This window comes from Rana temporaria, chromosome 4 (genome assembly GCF_905171775.1).
Source record: "Rana temporaria chromosome 4, aRanTem1.1, whole genome shotgun sequence".
NCBI classification, from domain to species: Eukaryota; Metazoa; Chordata; class Amphibia; order Anura; family Ranidae; genus Rana; species Rana temporaria.
Window position 1 is genome coordinate 310,376,570 of NC_053492.1, and position 24,207 is coordinate 310,400,776.

Genomic DNA, 24,207 nt, shown 5'->3' on the forward strand with positions numbered 1-24,207 from the left:
TTGACCTTCCAGGGTCGCGCACGTCGCCGCGTCATCGTCGCGGCGACAGCGCGGCCACGTCACCGCTTATCCAGTCCGCAGGGATTTCGGTTTGATCAGACCGAAATCTCCAAGCGGACATGTCCGATAAAAATGGTCCGCGGACCGTTTTCATCGGACATGTCCCCTCGTGTGTACAAGGCCTTAAAGAAAAAAGGTTCTCAGTTCTCATACACTCAGCTCAGGAGCAGACAAACAGAGTTTAATTATTACATGTGGGGTTTCGACTATACATTGCATTTCAGTTTTTACTAATGCTGTGGAATTATTTCCAAATGATGGTAAATCACTTGAAAGACCTTTATGTTTTTATATATATATATATATATATATATATATATATATATATATATATATATATATATATTAATTAGAAATGGCTGTTCTCCCATAAAATTGTTAACTTCTTCTAGATTTTTGAATTAAGGCAGCTAATTCTATAATATTGGTGGTCTCTGGGTTAGAAGCCATAACTTGATCAATCTCTGCATTTGTATAAACACCACATAATAAAGCATATATTTCTTTTCTCTGATTCAAATGAGTATCTGTCAAAAGCCTATAATTATCCTTTAGCACTGAAGAAGAGCAGTCATTCCCAGTATAATGGCCATAGTTCCAGGGTGGTTTCGTTATGGCTAGATGCTGTTGTGGAGTCATGTGATCATTTGGTTCCTTATAAATATTGTTCACACTTTCAGGGTACAAAGAAGTGTCTGTTCTCTGACAAAGTGTATGTTTGCCGCTATTTTTCAAATGTCCGCTATGTTCATGTAAACAAAGCAATTGTCTTCTTCCCCGATGGTCACAGTAACCAGTTTGTGTATGGATGTGTTGAGGAAGAGTTTCAGACAAAAAGTTACATGGAAGGTAATGTTGCTTAATGCAAGTGCAGTCCATGCTATGGGTGTGAGGAATGAGGAAGAAGTCTGTATTAATGGAAGAACAGCTACAGCAGTGATTTAGATCTGTCATTCTGTATTGCATCTGTTCACCATTTCCCTGTGGATGAGTCCATTTGCACATATGCACTGTTGAAAATGTATGATCGGCAATACTCGTTTCCCTACGCAGAATTGGATTTTGTCGGTCTAAGGAGTTTAAGGTTGATCCTTGATGGCAACTGCTCCCGGCCCAAGTACCCATATCAGAGTACCCCAGCTGCCTTTCCTTTGGTATCTTCTTCATCTTTAAACTTGGAGATGTTTCTTTGGTACTCACAAATTGTTCTGACCAATTGTGGCAGCATGGAAAGGAGAAAACCGGGTTGAGCCTCGCATGACCTTTTGTCAGCAGCTCATTACAATGTTCAGACTCTATGAAGGCATGCTTTGTTTTGGCCCTTAGTTCGTCTGCAACTGATAGCTGCTGCTGATTTAGTCTTTCTGGATGGGAAAATTTACACTTGATGCCATAAGTGCATTTTTGTCCTGAATGGAAAAGAACAAATCATTTTAGGAATATTTTAGGAATATAGTTTCTAAAACGATGTTTAACCAAAGGCAATTAATAGCTAAACAGTAGAATACATAAAGCCCTACAGACATATTCTTCTCTTGTAAAACTATGTATTTATTTTTGAACAGAAATGGTGGGTTGTCTACCTGTTCATTGACAGAAAACTGTAAACTGAGCCGGGAGTAGGGATAGGCTTGAAAAATTGTCGAACTTTATTTCTCTGCAAAGTTAGTTTTACATTTGCTGAAATTTTTGAAAAAATTGCCCTTAATTTTGCCTTGTGGCACTGCCAGGGAAAATAAGAAAAAAATGTGAGACATTTAAGCTGTCCATAATAGACAGGTAGCTTTCAAAAATAGGATAGCTTTGTGTACTGGACTTATGTAGAAAAGTTCAGGCCTTTACTGTACCTGTTGTTTTAAGATAATAGCAGTGCAATGTTTGCACTAACATTGTCCCCCTATCACTCTTGCTGAAGCCTTTGTAAATGGACAAAGGATTCTCACTTTCCAAAGGCTTCAATAAAGGAAAATTTATTATCATACTTACCGTAATTTTCCTTTCCTGATGGACTCCATGGCAGCCTACGTGTGGGTTAATCCCGCCTCCTCTCCAATGTGATAGGACCCCATACCCATAAAAGTTAACTCACCAGTAGCACCAGTGTTCCGTAACTATCCCGACTCCATAATTTCAGGGTGGGAACTCCGTCTGCCATGGAGTCCATCAGGAAAGGAAAATTACGGTAAGTATGATAATAAATTTTCCTTTTTCCTGACTGACTCCATGGCAGCCTACGTGTGGGAAATAACTAGCCAAACACACGGGTGGGTATGCTGAACAGAAATATATTTAATTTGTCCCGTCAGCCGACAAGACTGATAAACCAAAATTTACAGAAGACAGTGCTGCAGGTTCAACACAGTAATGGGACATAAAGGTGTTTATAGAAGACCAAGAGGCCGCTCTACAAATAACGTCTGGCGCCACATGACGGGCTGCTGCCCAGGAAGCTGCCATCCCTCTCGTGGAGTGAGCTGTTACCGCCTGCGGAGGAGCCAAGCCCTTTGCACAATAAGCCTGTTGTATCGTCTGGACAATCCAGGATGCGATTGTTCTTGAAGATGCCTTCTTCCCTTTGTTCTTGCCTGAATGCAGGATGAACAGGTGATCAGATCGTCTGAATGTAGATGTAACTTGCAGATATTCAGTGAGTATCTTGCCCATATCCAGAGGGTGAGTCTCATCAGAATCTGGGTTTTTAAAGGTAGGGAGAACTACTTCCTGATTCTCATGGAAAACCGACGAGACCTTCGGTTTGGAGCCCAGCATGGGTATCAGAACCACTCTGTCTGGAAAAAAGGTGAGAAATGGCTCCTTGTGACCTAGAAAACCGATCTCGGACACTCTCTTGGCCGAGGTGATAGCTACCAGAAAGGCTACTTTGGCTGAAAAGTTCTTCAACGAGGACGGGGAGGGCCCCGACATACTAAGTCCATTCAAAAAGTCAAGTACTAACGGGAGATCCCATTTGGGGAATCTTGGCTTCCTCAGAGGTCTCAATCTTGAGGCTCCACGAAAAAACTGTTTGATTAGTGGATGGGTTGCCCAAGGAATTCCAGAAAAGGCTGAAAGTGCTGAGATTTGAACTCTTAGTGAGCTTACAGACAGAGGTAGGTCTAGTCCTGATTGAAGAAAGCTTAGGATGTTTTGGATTTCTGGGTTCTTGAAGGAACTGCCCGCGGTTAAAGAAAATTCCACAAACTTAGACCATATTCTACCGTACACTTTATTTGTGCTTCCTTTCCTTGAGCTCATAAGGGTAGAGATCACCCGAGAGGCGCAGCCAAGGGTTTCTAACCTTTCCCTTTCAAGAACCAGACCGCTAGTTTCATTTGAGCCGGACAGGGATGGAGGAGCGTTCCCTGGGAGAGAAGGTCTGGTCTGCATGGTATTAGAATTGGGTCCTGAAGACTCAGGTGAACCAGAAGAGGGAACCATGGCCTGTTCGGCCAGCATGGAGCCACCATTGTAATTTCTACTTCTTCCGCAAGAAGTCTCTTCAGGAATTTCAGAATTATTGGGATCGGGGGAAAGGCGTACGCCCTCTGAAACCACCACCGATCCGTTAGGGCATCCGTCCCGATTGCCTGGTTGCAGTAACCTCTTGTGTAGAATTTTTTCAATTTGGCATTGTTCGGAGAAGCAAAGAGATCCACTTGGGGATTGACTCCCAGGGACAAGATCCAACGGAAGGACTGATCGTGGAGAGACCATTCGTTGACGTCCACCTGAGTTCGTGATAGGAAATCCGCTTGGGAGTTCTGAATACCTGGAATAAAAACCGCCGTCAGGTTGACTAGGTTCACTTGGGCCCATTTCATAATGGGCTCTACTTCCTGGAGAAGGGATGAGCTCCGAGTCCCGCCTTGTCTCTTGACATATGATACTGCTGTGGTGTTGTCCATCCTTAGTATTACTGACCTTCCTTTCAGCAGTTGTGAAAAGGACTGTAGGGCACACCAGGCCGCACGAAGCTCCAGGGTGTTCGAGCCTGGATTGTGGAGGCGAGCGTCCCACCTGCCTTGCGCCATGCTTGTGCCGCACAGGGCCCCCCAACCGGAGCCACTGGCATCTGTCGTCACTGTGACCCACGAGACTGGAGCGATGGAGTGACAATTCAGCAGATTCTTCGGTTGAAGCCACCAGAAGAGGCTGCCCCTCATTGACGTTGAAATGTGGATCCGCTGACTCATGCTCCCTGATTTCCACTGCCTGAGAAAGCCGGATTGGAAGGGACGTAGCCTCCAGAGCGCCCATTTTACCATTGGTGTTGTGGATACCATTGTCCCAATGATCTTCAAACATTGATGAGCTCTTAGGTGACGAGTACTCAAGGCCCGGGAAATCCTCTCCTGAATTACCGGAATTTTCTCTGTTGGTAGAGAGATGGTCTTCCTTACTGTGTCGAATTGAGCACCTAGATAGGTTAGACACTGAGTTGGCTCCAGATGGCTTTTTGCCAGGTTCAGGAGCCACCCGAATTCGGACAAGGTCGCGATGACCTGATCCCTCTGTGCCAAGAGAAGGGTCTTGTCTTGGGACAGGACCAGGAGGTCGTCCAGATAATGATACAGACGAATCTTCTTCAGCCTGATGAGAGCTACCAGAGCCAAAAGAACTTTGGTGAAGACCCGTGGGGATGTTGTTAGGCCGAAGGGTAGGCACACGAACTGGAGGTGTTCCTGGTTGACATAGAACCTGAGGTATTTGTGCAGCTCTGCTGCTACTGGGACGTGGAAATAGGCATCCTTTAGGTCCACGGAAATCATCCAGTCGCCTGGCTGTATTGCTTGTTGGATGGTTGATAGAGTTTCCATTTTGAACTTTTTGTGTGTTATAAATTTGTTCAAATATGTCAAGTCTATGACTGGGCGCCAGGTACCGTTCTTCTTTTGTACTAAGAAGAGAGGGGAGTACACCCCAAGAAACTGTTCGTCTTTTGGGACGTGTACCACTGCTCCTTGAATCTTCAGGAGGTGAATGTAGTCTAGAAGGACCTGTTTCTGCTCCAGTGACCCTGGAAGAAGGGTGGAGATGAACTTTGGACAGGGAGGACTGGAAAAGGACCATGCGTGTCCTGAGGTCACGGTCTTGATGACCCAAAAGTCCTTGATTGAGGCCGCCCAGACGTGCCGATAAAGGAGTAGACGAGCTCCCACACGATCCGCTTGGGCGGGCGTTGTCTCAAAAAGATTTCCCCTTGTCGCGTCCAGTTGACGCCTGAGTAGTTGGAGTAGGTTTCCGGTAGGAGCCTCTACCTCTGCTCCAATTCCTTCTGTAGTTTCCACCAGGCCTGTAAGCACGAGCTTCCCTAGCGCGGTCCGGGCTGTATCGCCGAAATTGAGGCATTTTTCTTCCCGTTTGGCGCTTGTCCTGAGGAAGGAAACCAGACTTGCCGCCCGAGACTTTGGAGATGGCATCATCTAGCTTGTTGCCAAACAGGGTTGATCCTTCAAAAGGAATCTTGCACCAATTCTGCTTCGATGATGGGTCGGCAACCCAGGGGCGTAGCCAGAGGGCCCGTTTCGCGGTCACAGAAGAAAGCATAATCCTGGCTAACAGGCGGATTAAGTCAACGGAGGCTTCGCCCAGGAATGCGACCGCCAGTTTTAACTCTGCCGTGGCTGAGTTCTTGGCTAGTTCTTCAGAGACGCCTTTGAGGAAAGAATCAACGTTTTCCGTCCAGGCTTCCATGGCCTTTGATAATGCCGCTAAAGCTAGAGCCGGTTTGCACGCTGTGCCCGCAAGGCCATAAATTCTTCTGAGGTCCTGGTCCATTCTTCTGTCCAGGCCATCTTTGAAAGAGACGGAGTCAGCAATAGGTAAAGTGACGTGTTTAGCAAGTCTTGTTACTGCCGCATCTACTAGAGGAACATTCTCCAAGTGTTTGACCTCTTCCTGTTTGAAGGGATAGAGCTTTGAGGCTTTGTTAGCCATGGAAGATTTCTTGTCCACCTTGCTCCATTCCTCTTCAAAAATACCCTTTAGTTCAGTCAAGAACGGGAACGTAGGGCGTTCTTTCCCCAAGCGTTTAAAATATTTTTTCTGCTTGGCTGGAGAAGCGGGTTGTTCTTCCCATAAGAGAGCCTCTTTAATCGCTTTGACGAGTGGCGTCACCTGCGCGAAGTCAAATTCTAAGCCTTCTTCGTCACTCTCTAGGTCACCTTGAGGAGAAGCCGGAGTGGAGGCTTGAGGCCGGGAAGGACCTGGATCCTCTAGGATCTCCAAGTTTGGAGAAGCAGACCCGTCAGTGTTGGTCTGAATCTGCGTGTGGGGCATATGCTCTTTTAGAGTTCGTTGAACCACACGTTCCACCAGAGACTCGATCCGGTGACCTTCAGTCTCTTTTTCCCCGACCGCATGGGCGTAGCATCGGTCGCACAGCGACTTGCCCTCCGGGACATAAGTGTCACATCCCCAGCAGGCTCTGCGATCAGAGCGACTATCATGGCGGTGGGAGCGGTGTCTTGAGGAGGAATGTGAGCGTCTCCTCCGGTGGGAAGATGTAGATGGAGATCTCTTTTTGGATTTTGATCTGGAAGAATGATGCGGTCTGGCAAGGTCATGGGACTGGATTGCGGAGATAGGATCTAGATCAGGAGGGCTTTAAAGAGAGACACATAGGGAGGAAAATTGTCAGACAACACATATTGACTGTGACTTCCACCCCCAGCCCCGCCCTTATCCTGCACATACCTTGTGCGTGAGGGCTGGCCACCTGTAGACGGTGACTGGTCCATGACTTAGGACCTGCGTAAACAGCGATACGGATCCGAAAAGGAAGAAAACCTAAAGTGTCAAATAATGGAAGATAAATGCATTGTCCCTTTAAGAGATTTTTTTTTTTTTTTTTTACACAAATGAATAAATAAATAAATTATTAATACATTAAATAATTTGAATGACCAACATTTTAAAATCGCTTGCACAGATGAGAAGCAATACTATATGCTAGTACAACATGAAAGGCTAATACAGCAGGGGGAGATCCCTGCTCACTGACCTGGCAAAGAAGAGTATCGCTCTTTGCAGCTGCACGCCTGATCAGGGAACATCCCAATGTGCATAGGCGAGCAGCCGCTTTTTAAATCACCCGCCGGTGACGTCACCTGTCGTCCGCGCGCCTGCGCGGTACAATCGATGCGACGGCGCGTGCGCGGCCGCCGCAGATTCGACAGACTGCGCATGCGCGAAACCAGGCCTCGCTCTGAGAGTGGGCACAGCGCATGCGCGGGGTACTGGCGCTCGCGACCAGGAAGCAAAGTGCGAGCTGGAACGCAGAAGCGCTCCAGCCGCCATGGGGACAAAAACAGACACAGAAAGACAACAAATAATACAAATAGGCGACTGCCATGAGAGAATAGGACCTTGCCAGCCGTGATGAGACGTCTTCAGCACACATAGCAAACGCCCAAAGGGTTGCTGCAAAAGCTCTCCACCCGCCCATGGCTGGGATCCGAGCTGCACCGCTCAGGTGTGCCATCCTATTCCTGTCCTGAGAAGTTTCTAAATTCATGGAGGAGGAAAAAAAAGGAACACTGGTGCTACTGGTGAGTTAACTTTTATGGGTATGGGGTCCTATCACATTGGAGAGGAGGCGGGATTAACCCACACGTAGGCTGCCATGGAGTCAGTCAGGAAAAATGGATTTTACTGCTTTGCAAACATCTCATTCATTTTTCTTGGTGTAAAAATACAACAGGTGTCCATATTTATGTTTTTAGAGTGTTTTGAATATGTTCTATTTCCATAACAGTTCAATAATAGAGAAGTCCATTCATAAAAAGATTTTTTTTTTTTTATCAACGGAACCTCTAAATTAACGAGCTGTTCTATAAACAGATCTTGCTGTTGAGCAAGGTGTGTGTATTACAAGAATGGCTGGCAAAAAGGTGTCAAAACACTTGGTAAAATGAAATGTATTTTGTGTATGCTGTTAAATAAAACATACCATATGGACAAGGTTGTCTTTCTGGGTCAAATGGAGCATGTGTTTTGCTGAGGAAGTTGGAGAGTGTAGGTCCATGACGGCCTAATGGATCATCTGGAGGCATAAATCTATATGAACATAAATACAGTACAAGTCACCATTTTATTTAGTCATTGTTGTCACTGTTTACACAGCGGGTCCAGAAATTATGGCAAAAAGTAAGTAATCTAAGGACTATTTTACCAGTTTTAGTGAACTCAAAAAGGTATAATTAAATCTGATGTAAGGCTTTGCCATTCCAGATGTGGTTTCCTGATTCAATTACCAATTACTATGCATGCAGATACTACATACAGGTAACACAAGTCACAAACAGGAATTTATAAAATAAATCAGTCCACACAGCTATACAGTAGGTTGAGTTTTATGGGATACATTTCTTTGTGGCTGTCCAAATAATCTGGCTGCCCTAAGTTGTTATCCTGTTTCAACACACTTTATGCCGCGTACCCACGGTCGGAATTTCCGACAAGAAAAGTTCGATGTGAGCTTTTGGTCGGAAATTTCGACCGTGTGTAGGCTCCATCGGAATTTTTCTGTCAAAATTTCCGACAGCAAAAATTTGAGAGCTTGTTCTCCATTTTTCCGACAAGAAAAGCTCTTGTCGGAAATTCCGTATGCAATTCCGACACGCAAAAAAACATGCATGCTCAGATTCAATTCGACGCATGCTTGGAATCATTGAACTTTTCTCGGCTTGTTGTAGTGTTGTATGTCACCGCGTTCTTGACGGTCGGAATTTTGCGTGGCTGTGTGTATGCAACAGTCAGCCAACATTCCGTCGGAAAAAAAAACACGGTTTTCTTGACGGAATTTCTGATCCTGTGTACGAGGCATTAGAGTTTTTCTGTCATACTCTTGAATTTTCCATTATATCAATTAAAATCGAATTTAAAATTAGAGCAAAATGTTGATTGTTGAGCAACACTCCATTATTTCTGCTTGCCATCTATCAATGTATTTACTACAATACAACAAACTAGGATATTTTAGATATATTATAGCAGATTTTTTGGGCTAGTCATTTTTTAGCTCATAAAAGTTTTTTTTCTTATTGTATTTTCATTTTACTACCAATAATATATTAAGAATATTGTAACTTACTTATCATTTACAAAGGAATACATTAGCAATCTTTTTTCTATGAAGCGCTTCCAGTCTACATTTTCACATTGTAGATCACGATAATTATCATTGGATACAATAATGGCATCTTTCTCAAAGGCCAGTTTGACAATGTAGCGGTCATCATAGCATACAATCCTTTTGCCATTAATGTTTCTAGATGGAGTGTAAACTAGAATCATTTTCTTTTCCAGATCATCAAGAATGTGCTTGTCTATAAAAACAAAAACATTTTAAATTACTGAACACAATCTTGTAATTGAAAAATCTATAATCAATGTGTTGTTATTCATAGGGCTGCATGAATTATTATAAAATATCATATATGTGTGCAATTGTTATTTTGCGTGCATTTGACATTTTATAAGTTTTACAAGTATTCAGCTTTTACAAGCTCACAATCAATGCCCATCTGGAGCATGTCATGGAACGTAAGGAAAAAAGGGGGGGAAACAGTTTTAAGCCCCCCTTGCCTCATGGGATTGCGGTAGCGGTTTCTAGTATCCCCTCAGGCCTCGTACACACGACCGTTTTCTTCGACAGAATCCATCATGAAACTTGGTGGCAGAGCTTTCTTGCAGAGGAAAACGGTCGTGTGTATGTTTTTCGTCGAGAAAACTGTTGTGGATCTCGACGAGCAAAAAAGTTCTCTTTTTCCTCGTCTGGGAGTCTCAATTTCCTCGTCGTGCTTCTCGTCGGGCTGGTTTACGACGAGGAACACGTTCATGTGTATGCTTAGAAACCCGCTCATGCTCAGAATAAACTATAAGACGGGAGCGCACCTTCGGTAAAAGTAGCGTTCGTAATGGAGATAGCACATTTGTCACGCTGTAACAGACTGAAAAGCGCGAATCGGCTCTTACCAAACTTTTACTTAACACGCAGTAACATGAGATTAGCAAATGCAGCCCCAAGGGTTGTGCCAGTGGAATCGAACTTCCCCTTTATAGTGCCGTTGTACGTGTTGAACGTCACCGCGTTTGAGAATGACGATATTTTGTCTTGACAGTGTGTACGCAAAGAAAGCTTGTCAAGATTCTCGACAATCCTGACAAGGAACTCGTCGAGGAAAACGATGTTTCATTTACGACGAGTTCCTCGGTCGTGTGTACGAGGCCTCAGGTTAAAAAAATGCGGGAAGGCTGCCCATTGGCACTTGGCCTCTGGAAAGGTCAGGTGACACTGTATCTGGGCAGTTTAAGGGGATTGTAGTGTAGAATTGGAAAAGATAACCTCAAGTTTTAAAAATTGCGGGAAGACTTTCCATTGGCCCTTTTACTCTGGGTAGGTCAGATGACCACTGTGTATCTGGGCAGTTTAGGGCATGGATTTCAAATAAAAAGAGGAGTTCAGTCACCTCAGTAGCAACAGCTGTGGTGTTCCCTCCCACTCTCCCTAAGTCACGGCATTTAACTTTATTATGTGGCTAGTGTCACCTTTCGAGAGGACAGTTTATTTTACACAAAGTTAAACAAGTTATTTAAAGGTGTTAAAGTTATATGTAAAAGTGGGGAGTTTCCCCTTTATTTGATTATACAGCTTGAGCCGTAGTGGCTGAGCTGTTTTACGTGTTATAAAGTTTAACTTTTAATATTTATTTATTAAAGCCGATAATAAAGGCCGCGGCAAAAATATTTTTCCAATTAAAGGCATTGGTGTGCTTTATTGTGTTAAATTCTGCTGACTGCTATCCCATTATTGTTGTTTCCTTTATCTTGTTTTTATTATCTCCTATGATATCACGACTCTGGGCGCGACTTTGCGAGGCGACTTCAGCGCGACTTACAAGGCGACTTCAAGTCGCCTCCTAGACAGGTGACTTTGCCAGTGGCCAGTCAAACAGTAATCAGCTCTGTGGGAGGGAGGGGTTTGCCTGAGAAAACTAGTCTTCCTGTAAAGTTGCTTCAGTTAAGACAGGGGATCCGACTTGGAGGCGACTTCCATTGAAATTAATGGGTAGAAGTCGCCTTGAAGTAGTACAAGAACCTTTTCTGAAGTCGGAGCGACTTCAGTAGTGTGCATTAAGACAGCTCTCATTCACTTCCATGTAATTTGTCGCACGACTTGGGGCGACACAAGTCGCCCCCGGGTCGCGGTAGTGTGTACTGGCTCTAAATGTTTGCAGGGGTAGCTGCTGGAATCTCATTACCTATTGATGCAGGTATGCCCCCTAAAACGATATCTCCCAAAAGCACTTTCTCTACACTTGGTGGGTTTTGGGAGTCAATACAGCAGCCATATGGGCTGCTGCTTCAGATAACTGTACAATATAGGCACTGTGTTGCAGCCCAAACAGGATGTTAGGAGAACACTGGATTTCTGGAAAATTACAGTTATTTATAAAACATGGGAAATATGTATCTATTGCAAAGATATATTGCATAGGTTTTTTCATTTTTTTTTTCTTGATAAACACTTTAAGGAATGGAAAGAGTGCATTTCCCAATAGAGTTTATGGGACCATTTTGTTTTGCAGGCATGTTTGTTGCTGTGTCCCTGTCACCCAGCAAAAGTGAAATCACAGAGGAAAACAACCACGCAATTTTTTACGCCTCTCTCTCTCTCCTCTTCTCTCTCTCAAGCCCCATACACACTATCAGTTTTCCTGACGGTTTTCTCTTCAGGTTTACCAAAACCATCTAATATGAGGTGAAACCTCAAGAGTTTCAATTTGTATGCAATCAGGCAGGCCCTTGCACTACATGGTTTTGGTAAACCTGATGAGAAAACCGTCAGGAAAACTGATAGTGTGTATGGGGCTTCACTCATTTCTTTTTCCCTATTTTGCCTTCTCTCTCTTTTCCCACACACTTGCCACCCTCTTTCACTCTTTGCCTATCTCTCCTTTTTACTTGCCCTCTCTCTCTCTAGCCTTTCTCTCTCCATTCCTGACCTTTCCATCCCTCTCTCTTTCCCACTCTTCCCTATGTAACATAATCCTTACTGATGCACATAAATGTTGCTGTGCTTTGCATATTTTCTTTATTATGTATTCATTGTCTCAACACTTGCTGATTTTAAGGACACAATTATCATTTTTTTGTGTGCACAAAAATAGATGTAACGAAAGAGTTTACTTTTTTAAGTGATCCTTTGCCCTCACATTAATCTCACATTATTTAGGAATATTTTGTGGGTACAAACATTTGTGGGGACTGTAGCATTATGTATATGTACAGTGCATACAGCAAATATATTTATTCATCCCCCTTTTAAGCCACTCCCACTGTTTGGCACAATCTTACCATAGCCACTGTTTTCCACGCTTCATAAGCTGGTTCCTGAATTCTGTCCTAGGGTGTCAGGCCTTTTATAATCATAGCCATGCTCACATTTTGTCACAGTGTTTTTATTTTTTGACAGCAAAGTAAGGTAGGTTTACCTTCTTTCACATCTTGCTTATCCCGTTTGAATATTGAATTAAATGGGTGCGTAATTTTTTTTTTTTTAAAGTGTATTTTTGTGCGTGTACTCGAGAGAGGAGCCGGACTGCAGGAGTTGGGAGTAGGCAGGCCTCCCCCAGAGGCAATCTGCCACCTTTCTCCATGCCCCGGGTGGCAATGGTGGGTGTGTGAGGGGGTCCTCCCACACAGCCCGCCCTACCTGCTCCGCTTTGAAGCCCAACGGGGCAGAGGGACTCCCTATAAGGGAGTGAGAGGATCTAGTCTGCTCAACCAGCCCCGTTAGTGCTTTGCCTCTCTTTTTAGAAACCGCGTGGTCAAAGTGCGTGCATGTTAACCCAATTTCGAGTGCGTGTAAGTGTGGTGTTTTTTTTGTGGGAGGGGGGTGGGCATACTAAGCGCAGGCTTACCTCGCATAGCACACCCACCGGGAGCCGGGCTGAGACCACCAAACTCAATTCACATGTAGCTGAGAACCCCTAGCTGCAGAGGTGAATAGCTTGTCAGCGCAGTGCCAATCGCGTTGAGCCACCGCAGCGTAATTTTCTAGGTGTAGTTAAAAGTGGGCAAGGTCAGCAGAGTGTCTGGGCACCTTATATATTGTTTGCACATTTTAATACTCCTTCCTATAGTTTTTAGATCCCTGTGCGTTATTAGTCCCATGCTTGATTCTTGTTCATCTGTACAACCACTTTCCAACTCTCAAAAAAACTGCCCTAGGTTTTTTCCAGTCTGTGTCTGGCTGGAAACTTCCTCTGAGACAAAGACTTCAGCAGAGACCTTTCTGAGTATCTGTTCCCAGACTCTGTTTGAGTTATAATAGTTTTTTATGACCTATGATTTTTGTTATCCATATGTCCTGACTTTTTTCCAGTTTCTTAGCAATCCCTACGATCCACCTGCCCTTACCTTTTGCCTGCTTGACTATGATCTTGTCTGCTGGTATTGTACCATGCTTAATTTCTGGCTGCTGTCAGCTAGCTGTTGATACTCAAAGCAAACTGTGGGTTATAACCTTTGAGCTGTCTGCAGAAAAGCCTGTCATTCCTTGAGGGGTTCCTTAGACCCTGGGACTCAAGCAACCCACTTTAGAGAATACATTTGTCTGGTGATAAAGAGGTTCTACTATCTCTGTCACAATACCATACCACTACATACAATGTTTCTCAGCCAGGATCTAGTATAGACTGACCTTGTATAGTAGAAGTTGGTGCAAACAATGTCACTTTAAGAAAAAAAAACTCATAACCTCCAATGTTTTGTCAGTCACACCTGTTATACAATATTCTATTCATCTTACAAGAAGAATGTTTTAGTCAAACATTTGTTTCTATACACAGAGGGAGATTAACTTTAAGACTTCTTTCCATTCATGACATCCTTTAACAAGCCGCTCATTTGTTCTGTTTAGTTTTGTTAAGCAGACACACAAGTACCTGATATGGGTGAATCAATTCTTGGCTGTTCTTTCCTCCAGGAAGGCACAAACACCTTAATGTAGTCATGTCCTCTCTTTCTAAACCATTCCACTGCAATTTCTATGCCTCTGCATGAGAAAACTGTCTTGAATCCATGACTGTGAGAATAAATAAAATTGCAATATTAGTTGCATCCTGATAGAAATATAGGGCCAAATTCCCAAAAACGTAGCCTAACTTAACTTTCAGCAGTTAGTTTAAATGAGGCGCGCTCCCGCACTGGCCGTACTGCGCATGCGTGTGACGTAATTTTCCCGACGTGCAGCGCGCGAACGTAATTTACGCCGGGCTTTGTGGATTGCGACGGGACAATAAAGTTGCGACGGGTGAAAAAAAAAATACGCGCCGGGAAAAAAAATTCAAATTTAAAAAAAAATTGCGGCGATCGAAAAAAAGGTCTGGTTTTACATGGTGTACTAACTTTACACATTGTAAAACCAGCCCTAGTTTTGCGCAAGCAAATCGGAACTTACGCAGAAAACACAATGCTTAAAAGCTTTGTGGATCTGCTTAAGTCCTCATTTGCATACGCAAAGCGGCATTTCAATGAGAAATGCCCCCAGCGGCGGATGCGGTACTGCATCCTAAGATCTGACAGTGTAAGTGTCTTACAGATGTCAGATCTTCTGCCTAACTTTGGAAAAATCCTTTTGAGGATCGTTTCCAAAGTTAGGCACAGGGATACACAGGCTGAACAGCAGTTCCGCCTGCGTATCTCCTTTGAAGATTTGGCCCATACTGTATGTTTGTATTAAAATGTATCTGGATATAACAGCATATAAATTCCTGTCACTATAACAAAAAATAAAAGTAGCTCATGGGTATAAGGGCTAAAAACTTAAGCCTCGTACACACGTACGGGTTTCCTGGCAGACTTTTTACTGCTGTAAAAACCTGAGGGGAAAACCGAGAACCTGCTAGGTAACTTTTTCACCCTACATACGACCAGGTTTCCCAACAGAAAAACTGCCATGAGAGCTTTGGTCGGGAATCCCGGCCGTGTGTATGCTCTATCGCAATGTTTCCCATAGGAAAACTGCCGGGAATGTCGGCAGGAAAAAAGAGAGCTGGTTCTCTTTTTTTTCCCAGCAGTTCTCCTCTCGGGAAAACTGCGATGGAGCATACACACGGACGATTTTCCCGGGCAAAAACTCTCATGGCAGTTTATGTGCAGTCACCTCTTGTTACCTGTACTTTATACCTGTGGCTATCAGTGAATTTTGTTTAAAGTAGTTCTTCAGGCTAAACTGCAATACGATAACAATACATGTGTTTTTTAAGTAATTTGGTCTATTAAAAATGTTATATATTAATTAAATTGCATAGTTATTCATCTAGAAAATTTGCATCCATGTGCATGTACATCCACTGCTGATTACATTTATTTGCTAATTCCCTTTAGGCCCGGTTGACACTGGTGCAACACAAAAGTCGCGTGACTGTCAATCCGACTTTGCCCTGCGACTTCGGTCCAATATCGATCCAACTTCCATGTGACTTTGATGAACTGGATATGATTTTGATCCAACTTTGAGATGAGTGCAACTTGGGTCTGGTATCAATTTTAAGAGGGGAAACCCCCACACCAAAATGTAGAAAAAAAAACAGCATGAGGTCACCCCAAATTTATACCAGACCCTTATGTCTGCTATGGATTTTGAGGGGAAACCCCATGCCAAAACTTTTTTTAAAAACAGCGTGGGGTCCCCCCCAAAATCCATACCAGACCCTTATCTGAGCATCAGCCTAGCAGGCCAGGACAGGGGGGGACGAGCGCCCCCCCCCCCTCCTGAACTATACCAGGGCTACAGGAGCAGGGGGTCTTTGGGAAAATTTAAAGGCTGAGCACATGTCACATGTGACAAGTCGGATCAGTTAACCTCCCTGGCGGTATGATTCTGTCTGGAATTACGTACCAAAAGCGGTACAATTATTTGCAAGGAAATTTGGCGTTTTATACTGTAGGTCTGTGATTTTTAGGAATAACTCACTTAAATCTGACCAAACAAGAATCTAATAGGCATCCCGGGTATGACATTTTTTTAAAAACAAAATTTTAAATTATAATATAATAAATAATTATAAATAATTATAGCAAGTAATAACATAATTGATGAGATAATTGATAACTGGTGGACACTGATAAGAACAGATAAGGTGGCACTGATGGGCACCGATGAGGCAGCACTGATGGCCATTGTTGGGTGGCACTGATCATGGGCACTGATGGGCACTGATGGGTGGCACTGATGGGCACAGATAAGGCGGCACTAATGGCCACTGATGGGTGACACTGATGGGGGGCACCGGTATGTGACACTGATGGGCACTGGTAGGTGACACTGATAGGTGGCACTGTGGGCTCTGATGGGTGGCACTGTGGGCACTGGTGGGTGGCAATTTGGGCACTGGTGGGCGGCATCATGGGCGAAACTGTGGGTACTGATGGGTGGCACTTTGGGCAATGATAGGTGGCGCTGGTGGTCACTGGCAGGTGGCTCTCTTCATCGGGACCGATGTCCCTCTGACAGCCGGCGGTGATAAGCTATTTTTTTTTCGCCTCACACTATCAGCGTGAGGAGAATAAATAGCCGATTACCGGCTCTGTTTACATCACATGATCAGCTGTCATTGGCTGACAGCTGATCACGTGGTATGACCCCTTATGCCCCGTACACTCGGTCGGTTTGGTCCGATGAGAATGAACCGAAGTTCATTTTCATCGGACCAAACCGACCATGTGTTTGGCTATCGGTCTGTTTTCCTTCGGTCCAAAATTTTAAAACATGCTTCAAAACTGAACCGATGGACCGCTGCCCCATCGGACCAAACCGATGGTTAGTACAGAAAAGCATCGGTTCAAAACCCGCGCATGCTCAGAATCAAGTCGACGCATGCTTGGAAGCATTGAACTTTGTTTTTTTCAGCACGTCGTGTGTTTTACGTCACCGCGTTCTGACCCGATCGGATTTTGAACTGATGGTGTGTACACACATCAGGCCGTCAGGCCACTTCAGTCGGACCATTCTCATCGGTTTTGTCCCACTGTGTGTACGGGGCCTTACTCTGATCTGTGATCAGCCGAGTCTCATAGCCTCGCTGATCACAGAGTGCGCCGCGTGCACCCTGCAGGGGGCTCTCAGGCCGCTGGAGCAAGGGAGGACGTCCAGGGACGCTCTCCCAGCAATTCAGGTCCACGCTGTAGCCGTTTTTCGGGTATAGAACGGATCTGTAGTGGTTAAGTTTTGGTTCAGTAGTTTAAAGCCGATGAAGTTTTGGCCTTTTGGTTTACTCAAAACAGAAAATTGCTGCGCTAAAATGACAAAGAAATAAAGTCCCATAACTATTACAGTCCAATTAGAAGTGATATAGTCCAATCATGAAACTAGTAGATCACTTCAAGGAAAATGTGAGGGATTGAGTGTTCAACATTAATGAAAAAATATATTGGTCCATGCTTGCAACGTTCCCAAGCCTGTTAACCCCCACGAGGCTGTCGGCTTGAATCCTGGCATAGATATACATTGCATATATGCTTGCTTATAACTGTAAGTAGTTGGTATCTTTTATCTTTAATACATTTTATACGGTTTCACACTGGTAGTTTCTATGATACATCTTACATGCATAATTTTAGGGTGAACCATTGATTATTCCCTATGTGAGTCTACCCATTGGACACCAAAGAAAAGCCACAGAGGTCTACCGTTTCGCTGCAAAGGAAAGACTCCTGCCTTAAAGGGTAAGTTCCCCTTTACAGAAAACTCTGTATGGTGAATTTACACAGGTCCCCCTCCTCGCCCCCCCCCTGGTCCCGCTGACCTGGACCATGGTAATCTCCAGTTCTAAGCCCCAGTATATCTGTGTCAGGTGTCCAGGGCTTAGAAATCCTCTTGGCTGAATGTTAAAAACGTCCCTTGTCAGGGAGACGTTTTGAAGCATTCTAATTGGTCCGCGTCGTCACATGGGCGGTGCCGACCAATCAACAGCCGCATAGCCGGTCCTGTCAGCTATGAAGACATGCATGGATGCAGAGAGGATTTCTAAGCCCCGGGCTCCTGGTGCAAATATACCGGAGCTTAGAATCGGAGATTGCGGCAGTCCAGGTCAGTGGGACCGGGGGGGGGGGGGACCTGTGTAAGTTCACCTTGAAGATTTTTCTGTAATGGTCAACTTACACTTTATAGATATTCCATCATACTGGGCTCATGGCTCTTATATTAGGGTCCATTTCCTCTGGTAAGCAGCCATCTCATATTATATGGTGGAGGCGCACCTGGGTGTTTCACCTTTTTAGACGATATTCACTATCAAGGTGTTTTTTTTCATATATGTCGATCACTTAATCCCTCACATTTTCCTTGGAGTGATCTACTAGTTTTACGATTGGACTATATAACTTTTAATTGGATTGTAATATTTCTGGGACTTTATTTATCTGTTATTTTGGCGTGGCAATTTTCTGTTTTGTATATGCTGTTTACAGTCTTATCCGTATTGTTTTTGCCAGTGGCTTTCTAATTTGGATTTTGAAATTTGAAATTTAACTTGATGGTTTACTCAACTTCTGTTGAAGACACATGCTGGAAAATCTTCCATCAATCAGCAGCAGATGCTGATCTGTTTATTCTTATAGCTATGGATGCTGTCAAAATACAATGTCCTGACGGGCACTGGCTGAACAAAAACAATAACTAACAATGTATGGCCAGCTTAACCCCTGACTTAAACTGACATCCTAACCCTTAAAACCATTACATCGCACTTGCTTGACAAAGCATACACTAAACATTTGGATCGGTGGTGAATCCTTTCTGGCAGTTTGTAGTGTTTTACGTTAACTTTAAAATTAATCTTTATATGATTCTCATTGTGAAAACCATTAGACTAGATCCAATTTTTTCAACCAGGGTCCCAAGGCACCCTTTAGTGCCTTTAGGTATCCTCAAGGGTGCCTTGGCAAAATGCCTAAAAATTGCCCAAAAACTGAATACAAGCCAGCGGGTGGATGAAGCCTGCCTTTCAGTTACACAAAGCCGCAGGTTTTAATTGTGCACTATTACAACCTTCTATGCGGCTGTGTCCTAACAACCAATGACATCAACGGTTGGTAAGAGGGATGTCGGGTGCCTGCCCAGGATCTTAGTTTGCCCCTCTCCATCAGAACTGGGATCACTTTATCTGAATGAAGGAGAGAAACAGGGGGAAGGAAAACGCTGGAATGCTAGTTAGTACCAGTGTGCTTTGCTTTGGAAGAATAAATCACCCGAACATTGGGTGTCCTATGTGTGTGGATGTTATTGTGTTATGTAAAACTATTAGTTTAGTTTTTTTCATTTTAAAATTGGGTGCTTTGATGTGCATAATTTCAAAGCGTACCTTGACTGAAAAAAGTTTGAGAAACACTGGGCTAGATACACTTAGGTCTCTTACACATGGCTGTGTTAAAGGCGTATCGGTATACAGAATAAATTATGGCTGTGGCACCTGGGAGGCACAGCTACAACATATTTGTGCCCCTAAATGCTTTTTTTCAGAGCGTAAAAGTTTACATTAAACTTTTTTTTAACATAAAGTCATTATTTTACTGTTCAGCCTTACACTGTATTTTCTCATAACTCATTCTGTTAATTTACTAAAGGCAAATCCACTTTGCACTAAAAGTGCACTTGGAAGTGCAATCGCTGTAAATCTGAAGGGAAGATCTGAAATGAGGGGAAGCTCTGCTGATTTTATAATCTAATCATGTACAAGCAAAAATGCTTTTTTTTATTTTCCTTACATGTCCCCCTCAGATCTACATGATTGCACCTTCAAGTGCACTTGCAGTGCACTTGGAATGCAAAGTGGATTTGTCTTTAGTAAATAAACCCCATATTGTGTTATTTTATTACCACCTCAAAAAGGCCCCTATTTTCTTCTTTCCATAACAGACACCTACTGAGTCTATTGGTTATCACCAGACTGAAGTTAGTGTTATTTTAAGAAATGACAGTCTACTGTGACTGTCATTGTAAAATTACTTTTACGTTAACTTTTTTATAAGAGCAAAAATAAATAAAAAATACATTGGCAGGCACTGTTATTTTAGCACAAGTAGAGATAAAATACCACTACTATTACAAAGCAAGTAAAGCATATTGAACTATTTGAGGTTGATTTACTAAAAGCAAATACTGTAGGTTGTTCACTTTTGAAAGGGAATTCTCCTGTGGCTTATTAAATGAGGTGAACCTCTGATTATTTCTATTATCTAATCATATGCAAGCAAAATATGTTTTTTTGTTTTTTTTACCTTTGCACATGATTAGGTATTGTTTGTGATGTTACTTTTCACCACATTCAGTTAAGGGAAAATGTGTTTGCAAAGTGAATGGCCTATTTACCTATAGTAAATCAACACCATTGTCTTTCATTTTCTAACCCTAATGCCCTTGTACACACGACCATTTTTCTCGGCAGGAAAAAAAAAAATTTTCCCCGACGTGATTCCTCTCCAGCCTGACTTGCTTACGCACGTTCATGCAAAAAAACGTCCGACCAAAGCGCAGTGACGTACAACACGTACGTCGAGACTATAAAGGGGAAATTCCTTTCAAATGTCACCACCTTTTGGGCTGCATACTTAATTCTGAGCATGCATGTTTTTTTTTCCCTCGGAAAAGCATACACATGACCGTTTTTCATGACGAGAAAAAGACTGCTAGGGAGCATACACACGACCGGTTTTCACGACCAATATAAAAAAAATGGCAACTTTCTCGTCGTGAAAACCGGTCGTGTGTACAAGGCATTATCCTTATTTCTGCCCTACAACTAATCCCTATCATTATAACCCATAAGTCTAACGTTCTCAATTTAACAGAAAATATAACCATACAAAAGCCTTAATCTTAGCTCTTTTGACTTTTGTAGCACAGCGTACCAAAGTAGAAATTTTAGAATATAGTTTCAGCTATTCATCTTAAGCCTAGGTTCACTTTAGAGCAATTTGTCATGCCATTTGATCTCTCAAATGGCATGAAAAGTTGCAGCCTATTGGAGGCAATGATGGCACTTTTCCAATCGGTGCGACACCGATTTTGCGGCACCGTTTTGCAAAAGTAGTTCCTGCACTACTTTTGCCGATTTCAGGTGCGACTTCAATAGATATCTGTGCATGAAGCCACACAGATGTCTATCAAGTAGCAGCTGAAATCGCACTGACCTTGCTATTTTGAAATTGCGCTACTTCAAGTGAAATAGCGCAATTTCAAAGTAGCATCAATGTGAACCAGGGCTAACAAGCAGTTGTTTGGGGGCTGTATGAGTGCATGTAGGAAGGGTGCATGTAGGCAACGCTAGTACTATTATTTATATTGATTGCTGCATGAAATAGCTTTCAGCACTAAATTTCACAGCCTGTATGTCACGTATTCCGCCTCCAGCTCCTGGTATGGAAACGTTTCTAAAAGGACCAATGTGCCCATGTATGGCCAGTTTATGACATGTTATATATTGAAACACTACCAAAGGATTCTGATATGCTCCAAATACCTGAACTATGTACAAAATAATGCTATGGTTATTTATATGGTCGTAGGATACAAACTATTTTGGTTACAGAAATTGTATAGCATATCATTAACACAGCTGTTACATTTTAGTTAGACATTAGTTAGACAGGCGATCTTCTTTTTTTTTTTAGCATGCCAAGACCTTTTTTAATTTTCAATATACAAGGAATATGCTAAAAATAGCGCCTGCAAAGCGCCCTGAAAAAGCAGCTCCATTCACTTCAGTGTGAAAGCCAGAGGGCTTTCACATTGGAGCGGTGCGCTGGCAGGATGGTAAACAAAGTCCTGCTACCTGCATCTTTGAGGCGCTGTAGGAGCGGTGAATACACCACACCTAAAGAGCCCCTGCCCATTGAAATCAATGGTCAGCCCTGCGGAACCACTGGCAAAGCGCCGCTGCAGTGGCGGTTTGTGGGCGTTTTTAAACCTTTTTTTGCCCGCTAGCGGAGGTTAAAATCTCCCTGCCGCGAAAATCGCCGACGCTCCCACCACCCCAGTGTGAAAGGGCTTTTAAAGTATAGCTAAAGGCAAAAACATTTTTTAGCTGAGGATAGAGTGCAGAGGGATTAGAACACTTGTCACTTTTTAAAGCAGTCTGTGCCCCCGTTAGGTAAATGTACCCCCTCTATGTGCCCTGTTTACTATTATCATTGAAAGTGAACATAAAAGAAAATCCCAAATTTTGGAAATGCCTTAAATTGCAGGGAATTAATCTAACTTCCTGTTTGGCTACGGGACAGAAATTGAAGGGAAATCTCTGCAATGAGACACAGATGGTGGGAAAAGAAAATCTGACAGGGATTCTAATCCACCCTTACTATATCTAAAATTAAAAAAAATTAAGTTTAGCCTATAGTTCTACTTAAATAGCTTCAAATCTGCTCAGCCAATGCCTTGTATCTTAAGTCAAGACTTTTAATTTTAATTTAGGACAGAGTACAGATGTGTCAATACTGCTTGGCTTTAGATACACTTTAAGATTAAAGCGGTGGTTCCCCTAAAAATAAAATGTTAACATTGCCTTTCCCAAATAAATTACGATAAGAATCGGCCGGTTTTATTAAAAAAAAAAGCTCCGTACATACCGTTTGTTAGATTCGTTCCCACCGCCACTTCCGGGTACGATGCTGGCGGTGGGCATTCCTAATTGATTGACAGGCATCCGACCGACGCATACATCGCGTCACGAGATGCCGAAAGAAGCCGAACGTCGGTGCGCATGCGCCGTATAGAGCCGCACCGACGTTCGGCTTCTTTCGGCATCTCGTGACGCGATGTATGCGTCGGTCGGATGCCTGTCAATCAAATAGGAATGCCCACCGCCAGCATCGTACCCGGAAGTGGCGGTGGGAACGAATCTAACAAACGGTATGTACGGAGCTTTTTTTTTTAATAAAACCGGCCGATTCTAATCGTAATTTATTTGGGAAAGGCAATGTTAACATTTTATTTTTAGGGGAACCACCGCTTTAAGATGTACACGACTTATAAAATTCCTACCTCATTGCTACATTGCTACCATCTATGACTATAGCTCTTAAATTGTTGGAAGTCTGATTGCTGTCCTCTGTATGATTTCTTTGTTCAGTGTCTTCTGTGTTGATGCACCCACGAGCCACCAGCCTTGGCAGGAATGTTTTTGGCGATGCTGCATCTCTGTCAGCTTGTGCTCTGTTTCCTGTGAATATTAGCTCCTGTAAAACATCGTTATCCAGTGCCTTCTCGCCCAGCTTCTCCAATGCTTTCGTTATATCTTCTTCTGCATAGCCAAGTTTTTTAAACCAAACTAGTTTTCTGTCTTGTCCATCCATGTTGTTGAGTTGCTGGAATAGTTTTTATTTGCTTTTCTCATTTACAAATCAGATCCAAAGGATTTCAAAATCATTGAATGTGTTTTTTTTTCCAGCTACATTGGTTTTTATCTTCTCTGAAAATTTCAAAAGCACAAACTGGCGAGCACTTGGCGTGGTTTAATTCAGCAGTGAATGTAAATAAATGTAACTGTTCCAGATCAGAGAAAGAAAAGAGAATGTCAGTGAACTTGAAAATGAACAATGAAACAAGTCGTGTCACGTGGCTTTTTTTTAATTTTGGGTCAGGAAGTCATGTTAAAGATAACTAGGGGATTTTCTATTAGTCATAGTGTCTAGCAGTCAAATGTTGCTGTTTTTACTGCTGTGTTGCAATGTGAATACATGACTAATGAAAAATATCACATTAAAGTAATTACTACTTTTTGTGAACACAACACACTACTAAGCTACAGTGCTTTGAAAAAGTGTTCATACCCATAAACATTTTCCACATTTTGTCATGTTACAACCAAAAACATAAATGTATTTTATTGGAATTTTATGTAATAGACCAACACAAAGTGGCACATAATTGTGAAGTGGAAAGAAAATTATAAATTGTTTTTTAAATTCTTTACAATTACAGTACAGACCAAAAGTTTGGACACACCTTCTCATTCAAAGAGTTTTCTTTATTTTCATGACTATGAAAATTGTAGATTCACACTGAAGGCATCAAAACTATGAATTAACACATGTGGAATTATACATAACAAAAAAAATGTGAAACAACTGAAAATATAT

The 24,207-nt window shown here is 42.9% G+C and overlaps 1 protein-coding gene across 1 annotated transcript; it reads right to left on the minus strand.

Moving 5' to 3' along the window:
* Nucleotides 1-420: 420 nt before the first annotated feature.
* On the minus strand, nt 421-23,917 carry ZC3H12D (zinc finger CCCH-type containing 12D). The gene is made up of 5 exons (XM_040350593.1): nt 23,111-23,917; nt 14,013-14,152; nt 9,155-9,389; nt 8,012-8,118; nt 421-1,469 (listed from the first exon to the last, which is right to left on the minus strand). The coding sequence occupies exons 1-5, from the start codon at nt 23,419-23,421 to the stop codon at nt 439-441; spliced, it is 1,824 nt and encodes a 607-aa protein (XP_040206527.1). The 5' UTR covers nt 23,422-23,917; the 3' UTR covers nt 421-438.
* Nucleotides 23,918-24,207: the final 290 nt, after the last annotated feature.